General features: G+C 42.5%; 1 protein-coding gene across 4 annotated transcripts in view; it reads left to right on the top strand.

Moving 5' to 3' along the window:
* Positions 1-19,356, top strand: part of LOC101529675 (cysteine-rich motor neuron 1 protein) — a 187,479-nt gene that overhangs the window by 139,893 nt on the left and 28,230 nt on the right. For 3 of the 4 annotated variants that reach the window (XM_004582731.2, XM_058668082.1, XM_058668084.1), the window contains 4 exons: positions 8,943-9,099; positions 10,105-10,226; positions 11,359-11,568; positions 15,087-15,302. In XM_004582731.2, coding sequence (XP_004582788.2) covers positions 8,943-9,099; positions 10,105-10,226; positions 11,359-11,568; positions 15,087-15,302 — 705 coding nt within the window. The remainder of the gene's footprint in view (positions 1-8,942; positions 9,100-10,104; positions 10,227-11,358; positions 11,569-15,086; positions 15,303-19,356) is intronic. The other variant, XM_058668083.1, reaches the window with a different exon arrangement.

The following is a 19,356-nucleotide window of genomic DNA, read 5'->3' as shown; positions in this document are numbered from 1 at the left end:
ATAGGTATCCAGGCACCCCTGATTTCCTCCTTTGATGATGTAGATCCATGGTCAGAGTTAAAACATACTATCCTAGTAGTTCAAAACCATGTTGTAACTAATTGGGATGCATTTTTTTTATCTTGATCATATGAACTTAGACTGGCAACTTAATGTTATATAAGCATAACTTTTATGCAGCCTCATCTAAAACAGTTAAATAGAACAGAGCCGAGAACAGAGCCCTGTGATTCTGAAGACCTTTCAGGATGACACTGAACATGCTGCTGCTTCCCTGAATGAAGTTAACTCTGAACAGATCAGCTCCGTTTCCACCATGAAGTCCTGAAACACTTTGCCTGTATCTTGTCTGAACTCAGAACACATCATGCTTAAAGCATTCCTTTGCTGCGAATTGTATTTTGAGAATAAACTGAAGTTAGTCAAGCATGGCTTATTCTTCTGAACCTGTGCCTGCTCCCAGGGGTCAGTGCTTGCCTCTTTAACGATTGTAAATCATGTGACAGTCCTTCCTGAAGAAGTTTCATTGTGAACGTTAAACTTAGTTTTCTGTAACTCTTTTAAATTGTCATATGGCTTCCTTTCCAGAATCTCTTTCCATTCTCTCTGATCTTTCCCAGCTAAGGATGATGGTGCTGTAATAAGCAGATTCCCTGTGAGCCTCTGGGAACAGTGATCCCAGGCTCATAGACTTAATGTAGGTAGGTGCTCACCTTCTCCATGACAGTGGGACATTACATTCCTCTTAACCTTATTAATTCATCACTTTTTTTTGGTAGCAGCATTTTTACCGAAGGTGCAAAATGGGAGTTTGAGTAATTCTGTTTGAGTTATATTACCATAGGCACATAATCTTCACAGTAGAGTTTGTGCAAAACCAGAGTTTATGCAACTGTTGTTGGGCTCATGGTTGTTGCCATTTGTAGATTTTCTGTAAGCCTCTGTCCATCTGGGCCTGTCTTGCCTTCCTGCACTTGTTTCTGTCCAGGAAAGCACCAGGCCCTCTTAAACACCAGTCTGCTCTTTGTGCCTCCCTTTAGAAAGCCCAGGTCATCAGAGAGTTGCCTTAGCAGCCACTTGTGTTTACTCAAATGGCCAACTTTTTTTCTTTCCGTGTCAAAATAAATTGTTAATTGTGTAATGAAGAGTTTATGTTTCAGTCCTTCTAGTGCCTGTTACGTTACAGGTATTAGTTGTACAATTCTTGGCTTAACATGGGACCAAACCTTAAATTCTTTTCAGAACATTTTAAAAGTGCCAGTTTTCTTGTTCCCCGTCACCTCATGCTCTGCCTTCACCTGAGTTTGCTGTTTGGAGAGCTTGACAACTGATGATGGTTACATAAGAGTCCTGTCACTTCACCTTCCATCAGTAAGTCTAAAGAAGTAATTTCCCTCAACTCTAATTGAAGCAGTCAGATCCTATCATTGGCTTTTTGCAAACTGAGCCTGTTAGGAAGAGCTTCCCTCTCCCATGTCTTTGACAGGGTTGCACGCTGTCTTTTAGAAGGAACATCTGTGTAGCCTGCCGTGTACCTCCGTTTCATTCAAATGTAGGTCTGTGCAGGAGACCAGTATGTTTTACATCATGTTTCCTACACAGACGTTTTAATGAAACATTCAGTGTTCACATATTTCACCTATCTTTAGCAATATCTAGTCTTCCCTTTTTTCTAATTTCTTCTTTAACCTAGTATTTATTGAGCACTTTTCAAGTTTCAGGTACTACCCTCAGTGTTGAACTCACAAAGATGGATAAAATGCACACACTGCTATAGGAAAAATTGAATTTCTGTAGTTGAAACAATAATGAGGTAGCACCATCCTAAACTAAATTCTATAATGTAACTTTAAAAAGTAAGTCCACTGGGCGGGGTGCTGTTGCTGCTGCTTGCATTGCCAGGATCCCACGTGGGCACTGGTTTGAGTTCCAGCTGCTCTACTTCCAGTCAGCTTGCTGCTGGTGTGCCTGTGAAAGCAGTTGAAGAATGGCCCAAGTGCCCCTGCACCCACATGGGAGACCTAGAGGCTCCTGGCTCCTGGCTTCAGACAGGCCCAGCTCTAACCTTTCAGCCATACTGGTACATGATGGATCTTTCTCTGTCTCTCTTTTTTTCCCTCTTTCTCCCTTCCTCCTTCTCAGATTAAAACAAAAAGGTTTTTTTTTTTTAATAGTCCTGGTAAGAGTGAGAGCTCAAGTTCAAGTTCAAGCTCAAGCTTAGAAGACTAGGAAAGTAACTACCCATCTCCCAGGGCTGTGCTCAGTAGGTACTGGGCTATAGGAATGAACAAGTGCCTTTGGACACTAATATTGCTGAAGATTCCCTTGCAAGTTCTCTTTATTTGAATCCTACAGTGTCCATATAATCACCTGAAAACTTGATTAAGCACATTTGGAATTTGTTCACTTATCTCCATCAAGTAGAACAGTGGTGTATAGCATTCTGCTCTCACTTCCCCAATTCCTGTTACTCATCCTATTTGACACCCCTTTGGGAACTGAGTCTGGTCAAAACCAAGTTTCTGGATCCTAGGTTGTTAGATGCTTGTGAGAGCAGCTCTCCTCTCAGGCTGTGGCATCACAGGACTAGGTGGCCAGGACAGACTGCCTGACTTCTGGCCTCTGTGTTGTCATCCATGAGGGACAGGAAATAGTACCTAATTGATGGGCTATTGGGGGAACAAAATAAATGGATATGGAGCTGGCTTCATCACCTGATGAATGGTACTTGTTTGTTCTGTGTGTGTTCTGGCTGTTTTATAACATCCTTTTCTGAGTCAGCTCAAACCAGCGCCCTGGAAAGCCCCTAGCTTCCCTCCTGTGTTCTCAAACCTGTCTGCCTCCACTTCTTTCGGTCCTTGTGAGATACTTGCTGTATCTACCTTCTCTTTTACTTTGTAATTTTAATCTTCAATTATTCTTTCTCCTTCCTGTGTTTAAGATTTTTTTTATCTGAAAGGTAGAATCAGAGAGAGAAGAACTTCCATGTACTGGTTTTCTGCAAATGACCACTATGATTAGGGCTGTGCCAGGCCAGAATCAGGAACCTGAAACTCCCGTCTAAGTCTCCCACATAGGAGACAATGGCTCAAGTACCTGTCATATATGACTGTATTTCCTAAGCACATTAGCGGGGAGCTGGGTTGGAAGTGAAGCAGCCGGGGCTCAAATCAGAACTCACAGGAGATGCAAACATCACAAGTGATGCTCCAACAATACCAGTCCGTACCTTCTTGAGTTTCATAACAAAGCTCTTTGTCGTGAAGTAAGGCACAGTATGTTCGTTCTTTTTCCAACTGTAGCTACTTGATAAGTATTTGCCTTGTCCAAAATTCTCCATCATAATATTTATTCATCCAAGGCCTTTTCACATACAGTGACATTGACTTGTCACACTAAAGTGTTCTCTTACAGGTTAGTTTCTGTTAGCATGAAGATTTCTGAAAGTAAGGCCAACACCTAATAAATATTTCTCTTGTCCTCATCAATTTGTTGTTTTCTCAGTCAGTCATACTTGTAATCATCTGGCACTTGTTGAATTCATGCCGAGTTGAGTACTAGAGGGATACCAACAGTGTAAAGAAGCAGGCCTTTGACTTAACTTCAAGGATGGCTGTGTCCCACGTCAGAGTGCCTGGGTTCCATTTCTGAACCTAGCTACTGAGTTTAACTTCCTATAAAAGTGGAACCTGGAAGCAGCAGGTGTTTATCGTAGCTGGGTCCCTGTCCCCTACAAAGGAGTCCCTGATCGAGTTCCCAGCTCCTAGCATCAACCAGTGGTAGCATTTGCGTAGTGACCCAGCAGAAGAGACTCACTCTGTCCATCTTGAATAGCTTTTTTAAAAGTAAGATAAAATCGTCCTTACACTTAATCAATGTTGGTAATATGTTGATGATATTGGTATCATGCTAATATATTGTAATTGTGCTACAATATAATTTGCTGTACACAGTCTCAATATGATTGAAATGAAAATCCTCTGAAATCATCTGGAAACATGTCCTTCAAAAAGCATATGACAAAGATTTTTTTTTCTTTTTGATATACTGAGGTTTTGTTTTTATGCTGTAACATTTTTGCAGCAGTGCTAAGCAAAATCATCTTGCATCAAGAGCATATGGAGAATTTAAATCACTCCAATTCAGTTCTTAAAAACAGGTTTAGAATGAAAAAAGGAAACATGGTAGAAAACATTTAAGAGGATAGGGTAGCAGCAAAAATGAAAATAATTTAAATAAGGTGCTAGGTGACTTTTTTGGGCATAGAGTACTGTTACTTCCTAACCAAAAATAAAAACTTAGCACACACAATATACTGCAGCTTACTGTATAAATTGTATGAATTCAATCACATCTCTATAAATTAAATGGCATTGATATTGTAGCATCTTACTGATCACATCTTGAAATCAAGTGGATATGACTACAATGCTGATAAATTCTAGTTCTGATATGCTGTAAACCTTGAAATTAAGGTTGCTTTGATCTAGAAATTCATGTATTCATATAAAATAAGGAGGGAGGAGCCTTCGTATTTTTCATGAAATTTGTGAACCAAGTACCCCAAAGAGGTTGTAGCATTAAACAAAGGAAGGTAAACTGCTGCTTTTCACTTTAGTATTATGACTGTGAACCAACATCTGCCAGAGTCGAGCATGTAACCAGCATTTACAGCATTGCATTTCATTAACTAACAGTCTCAGGAACTTCCCAGCCGTTCTTGCTAGCAGTTCGTAGCAATCATAGGTATCCATGACTTGGGAACACAGCAGCAAAAACCACACATCTCCGCCCTGGGCAACCTGCTGGCATTGTGCTCTGCCTGGCAGTTGCACTCAGGATTAAGAATGCCTTGTATCTTGACACCTAGACCAAACTTCTCTGTTTTTCCTGGATGAATGGAAAGTTTACTGCTTGCCAGCTACACTGCACAGGTTCTGTACTCTGCCAGTGTTAATCACTTCCTCTTCAGTGGTCATTTTTCCCCAATGGATTAGAAAGCAATATTAGATCACAGTAAAATCACAGTACCGAAAAATCAGGACCACAAAGCAGCATCTTTCCTCATAGTTGCCTCAAGTGGTGTACTATGATTTCCAGACGAATAAGCTCCCTCCTTTGCATGAATAAGTTGTTTCCAATATCTTCATTCTGCTCTTTATTTAAATGTCTTCCTAAATGATATATTTCTCTTCAGAAAAAAATCTGAGATAAGAAACGTGAATCTAGGATTGATTTCCAATCCTTAATGTCCCCTGTTTCTGAGCTATTCGATAATATTTTAATATATTTAGCAAATGTCAATATTCTGGAAATTTTTCAATACTATCAGAGCAAGTCTTTTTCATGCTGTTATTTCTCTGTCAATATGGCAGCCTTGAGAACAGAAGGGTAAGTGGCAAGAACATAGATTCACGCATTCATTCAGATATTTATTGAAACCCACTCCTTGCTAAACAGTGTGATAGTCCCTACAAAACTGTCATGGAAAATATTGCTACCACTAATAATAATGAGCATACTATAACATTAATATAGTTACTATATATAACATGTAACATAGTTGTGTATTAATATAATCTGTGTAATATGAATACCGTGAGAAGGTAACACCCCAGTCCTAGATCTCTCCCTTTTGTTGGGGAGCAGAGTTGATGTATTCCAGACTGTTAGCACACAGGGGAGCAGCGGCAAGTTGGGGAGCATGAGAGCATCTCATTCCTTGGTGTCACAGCCCAGCTGTTTTTCTGGAGAAGATCTTGAATACAGTAAACATAGCAGCCTTTATTTGGAATTCTCTTCCAGCGAAGAGCAAGGGTAGATTTAAGACAAATTTGGGTCTTACCAAATTACTTTGATGTTAGAACAAGTTAAGGCACAAAGGTACTAAAAATTTAGAGTTCTCCTGAATTTAGTCCCCAAGGGTATAGACTCCAAGAAGTTCTGAGGGTGTTTTTAATTCACCTGTTTCCTAACATAATCCAGCTGATATCATGACTTAAAACTTCTTGTGATTAAAAAATGGGTCACAACGTAGACCTGTGTGTCAGTGAGAGAAATGTGGCTCTGAATATTTTCTTCCACTTTTTCATCATTGCTGTAATAATGGGGAAGGAAAATGGTGACCTTCCAAGTCGTATAATTACAAATTTTTTTAATGAGCCATTTAGAATTTCTCTTTTAAAGCTGCAGATTAGTATTCAATTGCTTCACAACGTGATACAGACCCATGAGGTTATATGAAATGTGTAATGAAAGGTTTATGATAATGACAAAGCAGAAAATTATCCCATACATCACATTTTCCTTTTAAAAGATAACAAATTAATATGCAAATGTTTCCAACCAAGATTCATAAAAGATGCTATCTGAAAGTATTTATGTAAAACATGGACCCATTTCACCCTTTAATTGTAGTTAAAGTTTAATTTTAGATTATAAGATTTGTGTGTGGATGGTGTAAATAGCTTCTGGGGTTTTTTTTTTTAGTGCCTTATGCATTATCACAGTATTTATACTTAAAGGATATTCAAACAAAATAAAAATTGATTTATCACTGCAACAGTAATAGTCTCTGGTTCCCATCTTGCCAGTCTTTGCACACCAGTATTCAAACATTGCCTAATCATATCGACTTCACTGCTTCAAACCTGTCTTTCAAATACTGTTTTCAATTCAGACAGGTATCAGCTTGCTTTATTTATATAGCCAAGCATGCTTCTTACCTTAGCATTTTTATTCCACTTATTTCCCTGCTAAGCCTTTAATCCAAACCTTTTGATATCATTTTAGAACATTCTATGAAGCTCTTCTCTCCAGTAGTTTATTTTGCCAATCACTTTCTTGCTTTATTTCTTTTTGTTGTGGTGGTTAGGATTCATTCATTAATAATTTGCAGAGCAGCAAAAAGAAGAGAGTGGGAGGGAGAGGAGAAAGGAGAGCAGTACAACAGCAGAGTGAGAGAGCAAGCTAGAGCAGGCTGTCTGGCAGCAATAGCCAGAGCTGGACCACACTGAAACCCGGAGCTTCAAACTCTGTCCTGTTTTTCCATATGGGACCTAAGCACCTGGGCTATCGTTCATGATCTTTCCAGGCATATTAATAGGAAGCTGGATTAGAAATAGAGTGTCTAGGACTCGATCCAGGCACTCTGAGATGTTGGGGTCTCAAGTGGTGGCTTAACTCTCTACACCACAGCACCACACCCTTTCCTTTTTCCTGTGGGTTTCCTCCTTAAAAATAAAGAATGTATGTGTTGGGAGCAGGTATTTTGTGCAGCAGGTAAGATACTACTTGAGACATCTGCTTCCAGTTAGGTGATGCCTGGTTTTAATTCTGGCTATTCCAGTTCCAATCCGGCTTCCTACCAGTGTGTGCTGTAGGAAAGACAGCAGGTAATGGTTCAAATACTTGGGTCTCTTCCATCCACTTGGGAGACTCAGATAAAATTCTGAACTTGTAGTTTAAGTTTGGCCCTGCTGTGATTCTTACATGCATTTGGAAAGTGAGGCAGGAACTAGATCTCTCTGCTCCCATACCTTTTTTAAAAGGTAGAGTCAGAAATCTTTTATGCATATAACATAGCATATTATATGATAGCATCTAACACCCATAGGGTAAAATTATGTGGACATTTTCACGTGCATTATCATATTTATGCAAAGTAAATCAACTTCCTAATGAAAACTATTGAGCATATTTTTCCTAATTCCCACAGTTTAACATAAATTAACATAAGTGGTTAAAGGTGACATTAAAAACTCAGGAAAAAATACCCTTAGTTATTTTTTTTTGAAGTTAATTTTATTTTATTTTTTATATATACATTTTTATTATATTATTTATGTATCTGAGGTGAAGGGGGATATTGAGGGAGAATCCCCACCCAGTCTCACACCCGCCCAAGGTCCCAGATGTGGAGCATGCTGAGATACTTGCTCAAGTGGTCTTAATAGTCTTCCAGTTATGGATCGCTGCCAGTCACATCCCTCCCAGCTCGATTAGGTCATTGAAGAAGCCACTGATTGTCACAGTCCATCATGGAGTCTTCGTTTGCCCAGTATTTCACTGCCCAACGTTTAGCTGAGGTGGTTGATTGACCTGTTCCGTCCTCCGTCCTCCATCCTCTCCTAGCCAGGGCTCTGAGTCCAGCAGTTCGATTGGGGAGATCACCAAAGAGACTTAGAGGTATTCCCAGATCAGATTCCCGCATGTTCCAGCAAGCACCGGGCCCGGCACAGTCCATCGCCACGATCAGCTGGTGGTTGCAATCGCTGGGCTGGCTCCGTTCTCAGTCCCGCCTTGCACTGGAACCAAGGAATACCCTTAGTTATTAACAGTCACTGGCTTGCTGCCGTTTACTGCCAGATCCACAGTCTTTAGAATCCATTCTTCTGGAACTGGTATTGTGGGGTAATAGGTTAAGCTATCCACGTTGGCACCAGTTCACGGCCAGTTCGTGTCCCTGCTGCTCTGTTTCTGGCCCAGTTTCCTGCAGGGGCACCTGGAGAAGCAATGGAGGATGGCTCACATGCCTGAACTCCTGCACCCACATGGGAGACCCAGATTAGGTTCCTGGGTTCTTTAGCCTGGCCCAACCCTGACTGCAGCCACTTGGGGAGTGAAGCACTGGGTGGAAACCTACACTCTCTCCTCTCTCTCTCTCTCTTTTTTCTCTAATCCTGCTTTTCAAATAAAGTAAATTAATAAAAGAAGAAATTCATTCTTCAGAGTTGGACTTTTTATATTGTCCTCAGAACATGGAGTCACATTGAGTCAACCATCAAGTCACACAGTCTGTACTGCCCAACCATGTGTGATGCTGTGGTAGACCCACCCAGGGGTGTCAATTTTTTGCTAGACAAGAGGATTCGAGAAACGTGTTGTGTTAGTGTGTTTTGGTCTGTCTGAGGCAGCAACATGCTGTTTGTGTGTCTTCGCAGGGGAAGAGCTGTGCTCAGGTCTCAAACATGGCTGTACCTTGGACTGTCCCTTTGGCTTCCTGACTGACGCCCACAACTGTGAAATCTGTCAGTGCCGCCCACGGCCCAAGAAGTGCAGACCCATAATCTGTGACAAGTATTGTCCACTTGGATACCTGTACGTATTTCTTATATTAAGGTCACCTCAATGGAACAGTCGCACTCATTCTATTGGCTGTGTTGTGTGTTGGTGAATGAATCAGTAATAAGCTGAGTCCAGGATATCAGTACTTGTTTTGCCACGTGATTCAGAACAAAGGTAAAAGATTGTGTCACCAAAGATAATCCAGTCTTATTCTTGCTATTTTATGGAGATGGACCAGATAGACCCTCTGGACCTCTGATGTGAGACTCTCCCAGGCAAGACGCTTCAGAGACTGGCTGAAACAATGCACAAAATTGTCATGAGGTCCTAAAGTGTTCGGGGGTCATTTATTTAAACAGTAGCTTGAGGGATTGACAGCAGTGCATTCACAAGGCATAGCATCCCGATTACCAGGCAGAAGTTTCTTGAGTCTAGTTAGTGGCTCATGAAATTATTCTTTCTGTAACAACAGATTTAGTAAAATCAGCAAATTTAATTTCAGTAACTTATAAATTTAATAAAAGTCATTGTGGCTCTTGATCATCAATGCTTATGTAGCATTTCCAGATCTTTGTGATCGTAAGTTCTTTTTCTTTCTTCTACAAAGTTTTCAGCAGATAATTTCATTGAAATTTTAACTAACATCTAGAATCACTCAGAATGTGATGATGTAAGGAAGGTGTAGACCTAACAAAAAAAAAGAGCTTTCACCTCTACTATTGGCCTTCAGCACTGATCAGCAATGAGTGGTACATTCATTTTTTTCTATTATGCTAGCACTTTCCCTAATGAAATGAAGAGTCATGTCATTGGGATTCTGACAGTCACGTATGAGAAGCACATAAAGGCTTGGGGGCTTTAGAGTTGAGTGGTGGTTAGAGCCACAGGGAGCTAATTACACAACACTGCAAGAGCCTTTCAAGCAAAAGTCACCCCGCTTAATAGCAATATCACTTCACTGACCCTCGGTCTGAGTACTTGGGCATCATCTGAGACTTTGTGATTTTCCTGACCTCTGACAAAATTTTAATTACCCAGGAAGAATAAGCACGGCTGTGACATCTGTCGCTGTAAGAAATGTCCAGAGCTCGCATGCAGTAAAATCTGCCCCTTGGGGTTCCAGCAGGACAGTCACGGCTGTCTTATCTGCAAGTGCCGAGGTAAGTTTGAACACATGTCCCTTCTCCCTCAAGCAGCCAGGGGCACCAAGACCAAGAGCAGAAGGACATTGTGTAAACCAGACCATTTCAGTGATTGCTGCCTTCCCTGGCACAAATGCTGCTCTCCATGGGACCATCCCACAGGATTCCCTTTTCCTTTGATCTTAACACAGTAAAAGCTCAGAATCAAATTGAAAGCACAGGATGGACAAGAACACTGTCCAGGTTCATCACTGCTTAGCTCTGCACTTTTACTTGTCTCAGGAACTTTAGCCTGAAGCTCCTTAATCTTGACCTCCACGGAGTCTCCCGTGTGCGCAAGTGCTACAGTAAAGTTCTCCATTCCAAAGTCCTTGAAGATTGCTGTAGCTCAAGGACCTGGCTGGTGTATTTCCTGGTCACAGAGGTGTCCGTGAGAATTTAGCCTCTGAATAAGCACATGCCAGCCAGCAGCTGTTGTGTAAGCACAGGTCCTGCGTGTCCCTGTTGTGTGAGCATCCCTGCTCCAGGTACATTCCTGAGGCCGTTGAGTGTGTGCCTTAGCTGCCGTTACCCAGGCTGCAACCCCCCCACATCGCCCGGTAGTTTTCAGCATGATCTGCAGATGAAGCGATAAATGATTCCTAAAGTTTGCTCTGACAGTTAATCCCTTCATGGTGTTTTTAAGAACCAGAGAAGAAAAAAAATCCTAATCCCTGCTGTAGTTGTTCCACTAAACTGGAATCTTAGTTGCAACAGGCTCAGGATTCCCCCTGTTGGATGGAACTTATAGAATAATCATTCTATATCTATGTATATCTGTGTATATGTGATACATGTGAGCAATAGCCATTATAAAGTCGACGCTTGTTAAATGTCTAAAATATCAACAAGTGGAGTGAAAGAATACAGTGCCGTTATGAACTTCCCCCTCCCCATAGAAGAAAAATTTACTTGCTGGTTGGATTCTGTCTCTTTCCTCCAACATTGAGAATGCATACTGATGTAAATTCTTGTGAGCAGTCCCCATGTCCCCTGACTGCCCTTTGTCAGTGTGATTTTAGTGACTGGGTTCCAGTACACTAAGGACTCTAGGGGCTGTTTCTGCCGTGCAGTGGCTACTTCTTTACCAGGCTGCCTTCTGTCTGTCCAGAGGTCCCTGCTTCAGCTGGGCCACCCGTCCTGTCAGGCACATGTCTGTCCATGGATGGCCATCATCATAAAAATGAGGAAAGCTGGCATGATGGGTGCCGGGAATGCTACTGTCACAATGGACGGGAAATGTGTGCCCTGATCACCTGCCCGGTGCCTGCCTGTGGCAACCCCACCATTCATCCTGGACAGTGCTGCCCGTCATGTGCAGGTAAAAGCTGGCCGCCGTCTTGGGTGCTCCACCTGACTTCTGCCTTGCAGGGCCTTGTACACACCTGGATCTCGGGGGAAAGTGCCAGGGACAACCCCTGGCACATTTTCCAGCTCGCCATGATTGCTGTCAGCAATGGCCACAAAATCAGCTGGGCACTACAAATGGTTAGCCAAAGACCAGAGAAAACTCTAGAAATAGTTCTCCTAGCTTTGGAATGGTTTTCTTAATTGTTTGTAGATCTTTGAATTGCATTTTTGTAATGTCGGTAGGCTCACGTTAAACTCCAGCTCTCCAGTTCATTGATAGTATTATGAAAGTTACATGTCTTAGTTAATGTGAGGGGATTGGTGCCAGTGTTATTCCACAAAAGTTTATTGCTTATAAACTGATGTCTGAGAGGCATAGATCTACTAGCATTCTTTTTTTTTAAGTTAATGGACCTGAGGCTATCTGGCTAAGTGAAGACATTTCCAGAAACCATACATCCCAAACATTTAAAAATCACAATTTAAGCAACCTAGATACGTTGTTACAAAAGAATTATGGATCATGGGTGTCTATATTATGATTTTCAATAACGGCGGTTATTACCATAAAAGTTTCATCTAATGCTTTTTACCTAAAGAGGTCAACACAGTTGTAAAACTGTTAACTCTTCCCACTCTGCAGGCCACTTTGAGATAAGGAAAAATACTCTTAGCAAGTTTTCCATTAAGAAAACAGACATGGGAAGATTGTCTTATCCAGAATAATACCATACATCAGCTAGAAATTGGAGGAGAACTGAAGTCTTGATTCTCACATCTGATTTCCCTTTTCTTATCAAATTCCATTTCCTGTCATCAGTCCTAGCTCTGTGTCTCTTTGTGCATGAATCCAGCTTTGGGAAGGCCTGGTCGTTTTGCAGTGATACAGGTGGGAGCTGGTCAGGAAGATGCTTCACGCTGGCCAGGCTGCACCTCCACTATCTGCTGGGTAGGGGATGAGAGGAACTCTCAAAGGCCCTTCAGCTCTGCAATATCACACACTTCACTGAGTACAAAATCAAATGTGTCTATAGAGGCCCAGGACACGTTGAAAAGGAGCTGGCTTGTTACGTTTTCCTATAGTTCACTCTGACACTTTGTTACTGTTTACTTTTGCTAGTTGAATGTGAAAAACAACTAGTGTCCACTGCATCAGATGGTAAACAAGCAATTTTATGAACTAGAGCTGTTGACTCTTAGGGAAGTATCAGACAACTGACTTAAGAACTGAAAGGTGAATATTGTAGGTTTTGGAGACACTGACATATTGGAGCAGGTGTGTGAGTATCTGGGTAGACACATACTAAAGCACCTCCCTGTAGATGGATGGGAAGTAGGGTGTTTTTTCCCAGTACCATCTATAGTGCTTTGCCACATGTTGTGCTTCTGATTCAAGACCCTAAAGCTGCTTCATTCATGGGTTCCTATTTGTACATGGATTTTCTCCAGGCGCGCGTCAGCTGGTTTTCTTCCCGAGATAAGTGAACAGTACCTGAGTTCCTCTGATCAACTGGTCAGCAGAAATCTCCCAGATTTTTCTTTTTCTTACTCTCTACCTTTTCATGACTTTCCTCTTGTTTCCTTCTCACCAGCCCCTCTCACATTTTGCCTTGGGGCCCAGAGTATGGCACAAGGGCTCAGAAGATGGGATGGTCTCACCCTTTGCCACCTCCCTCCACGGCAGCACTTACAAGAGCAGCCAGCATCCTCGTCGAGGTTTTCTTTTCTTTTTTTTTTTTTTTAAAGATTTATTCAGTTTTATTACAAAGTTAGATATACAGAGAGGAGGAGAGACAGAGAGGAAGATCTTCCATCCGATGATTCACTCCCCAAGTGAGCCGCAACTCCCGGTGCGCGACGATCTGAAGCCGGGAACCTGGAACACCTTCCGGGTCTCCCACACGGGTGCAGGGTCCCAATGCATTGGGCCGTCCTCGACTGCTTTCCCAGGCCACAAGCAGGGAGCTGGATGGGAAGTGGAGCTGCCGGGATTAGAACCGGCACCCATATGGGATCCTGGCGTTTTCAAGGTGAGGACTTTAGCCACTAGGCCACGCTGCCAGGCCCATCGCCGAGGTTTTCTCCAGCATTGATTTACTGGTGCCCTTTGGAACAATTTTTTTTCCCTTAAATCACTGGAAATGAACTTATTTTATCTTGCCTCAGCTCAGTTTTCATTCTGATTCTCTTCCTCCTGGCTATGCATGGGCTAGAAATTCTATAACAGTTGTTACAAATATTGGCTAATGTCAGTTTTTCTGTAATGTGTCCACTTGGTCAAAATTCTTGTCTTTATTAGTTCCCTTCACTTAAAGCTACATTAGCAGTTTCCTCTTCAGCTGGAAATCAGCCAAGGCCACTTGGAGTGTCTTTTCGCAGCCACTTTGGAAAGTCTCAGCCCCAGGGTACTGAAAGGCGAGGTCAGCCCTAGCATCCCTGCACAGACGAGGTAGTTCTGGGACCTGACTTGCAATGAGCTCCAATCACAAGCTGGCTGTGATGGCTCCAGACTACCTCTCAGCAGGAGTCAACACTGTCAGCACCTCCTTGAAGTGCTTGTTGTATTTGGATTACGTGAATGTGGTTAATGTCTTCATCCAGCTCCTTCCCCCACCCCTCCACCCCCAGCACAACTTCAGGGAAACTCCCAGTGCCTCTCCAAACATGTCAGCATGAAATTCCCTCTGTATCATTATCATCTCCCCAAGGGACCAAACCCAGCTCTCTTCTGGGGAGAGAAATCATAGTTATCATCAGCCTCTTAGCATTCCCCCTGTTGCTGATGATATCACCATGCAAATGTTTAGTCTCAGGTGAGGGTTTTCAGACTGTTGATTCTGCAACAGCATTCCTGCTCAGTTTGCTGGCAGGCTGCTGAGAGTGGGGTGTGGCCTGCTGACAGCAGGATGTGTTTCCAAGTACTTGGAATCCCAGAGATAATGAAGTGGATCTAACATAGATCATCTGGAAGGTTTGTTTAATCTGGAGGCATATCCAGGGTCCACATAGCACAACCTTGGCTTCCAGTCCTGTGTCTGCTCCCCCTACTGTGAGCCCTCCGTTTCCTCCTCACAAGGTCAAAGTTGGGAATGAATGAAATAAATAAAAAAAATGTGAAGTGCTTAACCTGAAAATAACTGGGCTATCACAAGCATTCAATAAATGAGAGCTGTTTATTCCAGACAACTCCTACACATTGTCCAAAATGCCCAAAGTGGCCTTTACTCTGTTTCCTGTAATTTAATTCTCTGACTTAGTTCTTTTATGACTATTGACAGACTTGAACCACTTGGACCTCACTTCCTGAGATGAGCTCCTCTGCAGTTGTCTCCCGTTTCTGTGCTTGAAACACTGTTTTCACCACTGTTCTTTTGATAAGAATAGAGATACTCTTCAGCTTGTTCATCTTTTCTGTCTCTTAAAGCAAACAGCACCCTGGAAAGACAGCAGATGAACAGTGCCTCCTGTTTTGATTGTGTCGTTCTCCAGATGACTTTGTGGTGCAGAAGCCAGAGCTCAGCACTCCCTCCGTGTGCCACGCTCCTGGAGGAGAGTACTTTGTGGAAGGAGAAACTTGGAACATCGACTCCTGTACACAGTGCACCTGTCACAGTGGCCGAGTGCTATGTGAGACAGAGGTGTGTCCACCGCTGCTCTGCCAGAACCCCTCCCGGACCCAGGACTCCTGCTGCCCGCAGTGCACAGGTAATGGCTGCAGAGCCTGGGTATGTGCTCGGCAGGGAAGGGTGCAGCTGTGGGTTGCATCATTCCACAGAACCCAGCAGCTGAGGGTGGGCCCAATGGAGCAGCTTGCCAAACCCAGGAACCCAGGCAGGAGCACCTGGCAGCCTGCTTCCTAAATTCATTGTCTTCTTTGAAGCACCAACTACACTGGATATGCAGATAAATTGGCCTACACGCAAGGTGACTTGGAAAAATAAAGGAGATGGCTTCTTTTTGTCAGGTTTCCCCTTAAACTTACATCTCGGATTCAAAGAGTATATGTAAGTAGAGACAGCCTGTGGAGACAGCTACACTGTCCCAGATTATTCCAAGTATTTTGCAAATGAATGCAGTCAATCTTTGTGTTTAGCTGATGTTAAACCAATACTGATTTAGAAAAATGAATTACATTATTGGAAAAGTATAGCAGTGATTGAAGATACCCAGAAAAAAATATAATGTTCCCCCCCCCACAAGGCTGCGGTTATTAATAATCTAACATCCAAAAATAGTAAGGGACTGGCACTATACAGATAAAAAGGAATATTATTATTTTCTTTTTATTTTGCAGAAAATCTTACTTTAGGTAATTTTATGATCATGAAATAAATATGAAAATATATCAGGATTGTAAGCTTAAGTTACTGGTTTTATAATTAGTATTTCTGATTAACATGAGACTACATAATTTTTAAAAGATATTTAATTTGATACACAAAATTGCCAAATTGTTAGAACTAGTTGTATTTTGTAGTTAGTACTCCATTTTTCAAAACTTAACAACCATTTGCCTTCTAAACATACATTCTTAGTATTTTTTCTGCATAATTAAAACATACTCCTGATATTTTATCACTTATTTTTACATTAGATTATTTTGTTGGCGAACCGTAATCTGTTGTCCTACCATTATAGCCAGTGTAGTTGGGGCCTAAATTCTTCATGGATTTATATTGATTTTTTTTTTCCGTTGCATTAGTTGAACTTGTAGGAGTAGAGACATGATTGGATACTGTCCGGATATAACGTCTTAGTACAAAATTTTGATAGGGTTACCATTCCCATTAATCTGAGAGACTTGACTGTTACAGCATGCTTCAGTTTAAGAGGACCCAAGGCCTGTTCCCCACTATCACAATTTTATTCAGATCCAACATGGATAATGTTTCGCTATTCTGAGCCATATATGTTCCCCAGCTCCTGGCAGAAACCAGCTTATGTCTTCATGGATGACGATGAATCTACATCCACTTTAGACACTCACTTTAGAAATATTTCTGAAATGCCTGAATTGAGCCACAGGAGTCCCAAGGTTGATGAAAACAGATACAACTCTTGTCCTGCAGAGCACTAGTCCAAAATATGAACCCAGCACTCCAGGTTGCTACACTGAGTAAATAATGATAATGTAAGAGGTGTGCCTTGAAGGGGAGGATATGAGCATGCGTGTAACCTAGAACATTTCCACCAGAGGGGAAGCACGCCTGAGGACATCTGTGCTAGGGTCTGAGTGTCAGATTATGGGGGAGGCAGTGGAGGACAAGACATTGCCAGGGTCACTAGCCCACTGTCACCAAGGAGCATGATCACATGTAGAGGTTCACCCCACATAGCGCGAGAGCCGTCGCAGATGGGACTCCTCAGCAATTTGAGGCATGGTCTCTGAGAGTAGTGTGGAGGCCCACAGGTTGCAGCAGGAAAAACAGCTTTCCTGCACTCCTTGACTTCTCTCTAGCAAGCTCCTGCTTGTGTTCCTGAGGTCGACTTCTCGCTTAGTAACCTAGGCCCACATATGACTTGAGATGCTTCAGTGCTACTCCTCATCTTGCATAGAAGGACTTTGTGTTTTATCATTATTCTGAAGACACCTGTTGCAGCCTGAGTGAGCATAACCAGGGTCTGTGTGAGTCAATCACCCAGCCCAGGGTAGATCTGGATATTCCCACTCAAAGATCTGCTGCAGTGACAACAGGTCTTAAAGCATTCATTTCTTTCTCAGCATAGTAGATTTTTACAGGGGCATTGGTAAGCTGTGCACCTTGAATTTTAGGACATTTGCGTTCTCCAGTGATCTCAAAATGATACACTGGAGAACTGCATCTCTCCTGGAGTCTCTCCAGGCTGCTTTGTATTTCCCTCCCCCCTTGAGCTTTCTGTGTCCTTTGGTTAGGACAAGGTCTGGAAGGGAAATGGGTTCATGAAGACAAGTGGCATATCCCTGCAGGTGCACAGCTTCCTCAGAGCATAAAAGGGAGATGACAGGAAAAGTTTCTTTTTTTGTAACTTTAGAAGCTTTTCTTCTTTTCTAGATGTTGGAAAACAAGCCTAGCATAGGAGGGTGGGGGGAATAGGAAAGAAAGAAAAAGAGTGACTAGCCACCAACTTTTACAGAAAGCTGATGAAAATAAAGGCACAGATGTTTGAACCAGAAGTATGAAGAAGGTGCTTCTGGAGCAGGGAAAGGGGAGGAGAGGCCCAGGAGGGGAAGTGCTGTAGGCTGGATTCCACGAGGCATTTGCACTGGTGCAGAGAGAGCCTCACACTCCGCTGCCCAGCATGTCCCAGTGCCCTCAGTAGGAGGCCCGATCCCAGGAGATGCCACCTCCTATGCCCCTGTCATTCTAGGAGCTGAGCAAGCTAATGCAAGCCACCAAGCCTTACATTGATGTTCAGGGTCTAGTCCAGAGTCCACTGTGAACAAAAGTGAGTTATCCTTTCTCCATCCGAAGCAAAAGTTTGCATTGACCAATCTAGTAAAGAAAACATTATCCCTAGACAGAGATGACTCCAAAAAGGTCCCTGAGAAAGAAATGCCATTTTACCATCTTTGCTCGGCGTGGATGGGATCTCTGGAACCACACCTGAAATCGGATCATTGAAATAGAATCATACCTGAATTTGGAGCCATGGAACCAATGGCTGATTTTTCTCTTGTGCCTTCACAGCTGGTAGTAAGAGATGTTCTACAAAGTGAAAGAACCAGTTCAATTATGCTGGCTTCTCTTCCTCCATTTATTGGAAAGGACCCCTCTAGTGAAGCAAGTGCTTGTGTTGTGAAAGAAGCTCTTATCAACTCTAATATTGGCTATAGGAAATGTTCTGGAGGCTGAGGGAAGAAAATAGTGGCATTGAGAGCTCCACTGCATGTCTGTCTCAATTATTTCTGTTTCATGGCTGGAAATTCCGGAGTTTATAAAGTTGATTCTAGGAGGAACTGAACCTAACTTTTTGGTCATGTGTGCATTGAGAAAGGGTGGCGCTCTCAGGGGGTTGCCGAGTAGGACTGTGGTGGCTATGTCTAGACTTGTGATTGCTGAGGGAGGTTGGAAGTTCTAGCTGTGAAAAGTTACATTTTATAAGCAAAAAGGTGCACCAGCTTAGGCTTTCCTTTCTGTTCTTTAAAGATTTGTTTACTTGAAAGGCAGATATTCCAGAGAAAGACAAGGGGAAACACAGAGGTCTTCCTTCTGCTGGTTCACTTCCCAAATGGCACAGTAGCCGGAGCTTAACTGATCTGATGCCAGGAGCCAGGACCTTCTTTCTGGATCTGTCACGTAACTTCAGGGACCCAAGAACTTGGGCCATCCTCTGTTGCTCTCCCAGGCCATAAGCAGGGAGCTAAAGTAGAAGTGGGGCAGCCAGAACACAAACTGTCTCCTGTATGGGATGCAGGCACTTGCAAGTGGAGGATTAGGATGCTATACCACTGTGCCAACCCCAGGTTTTCTGTTCTTAGATCTCAGTATGTGTAGTTGAAGTTACAGTTTTTACTAATCCAAATATATATCTGGATTTTTTTTGGTGGCGTTTTCTCCATTTCAAGTTGCAACTTCATTTGTGGGACATCTAGCCTAAGTGTTCCTGACTTCTAGGTGGTTTTTCTTTGGTTGCAACCTTTTGATTAATTTGCATTTCTTATCTTTCATCCATTAGTGTGGATGCCTGAATGTTGGTAGTTTGGGGCATGAAACTCCAGGCATTGGTTGGTTAGGATTGCCTGTGACTGCAAATCAGATAAAAGCCAGAAACAGTGTTT

Source organism: Ochotona princeps, chromosome 8, assembly GCF_030435755.1.
Source record: "Ochotona princeps isolate mOchPri1 chromosome 8, mOchPri1.hap1, whole genome shotgun sequence".
NCBI classification, from domain to species: Eukaryota; Metazoa; Chordata; class Mammalia; order Lagomorpha; family Ochotonidae; genus Ochotona; species Ochotona princeps.
This window is presented reverse-complemented; position numbering and strand designations above follow the sequence as displayed.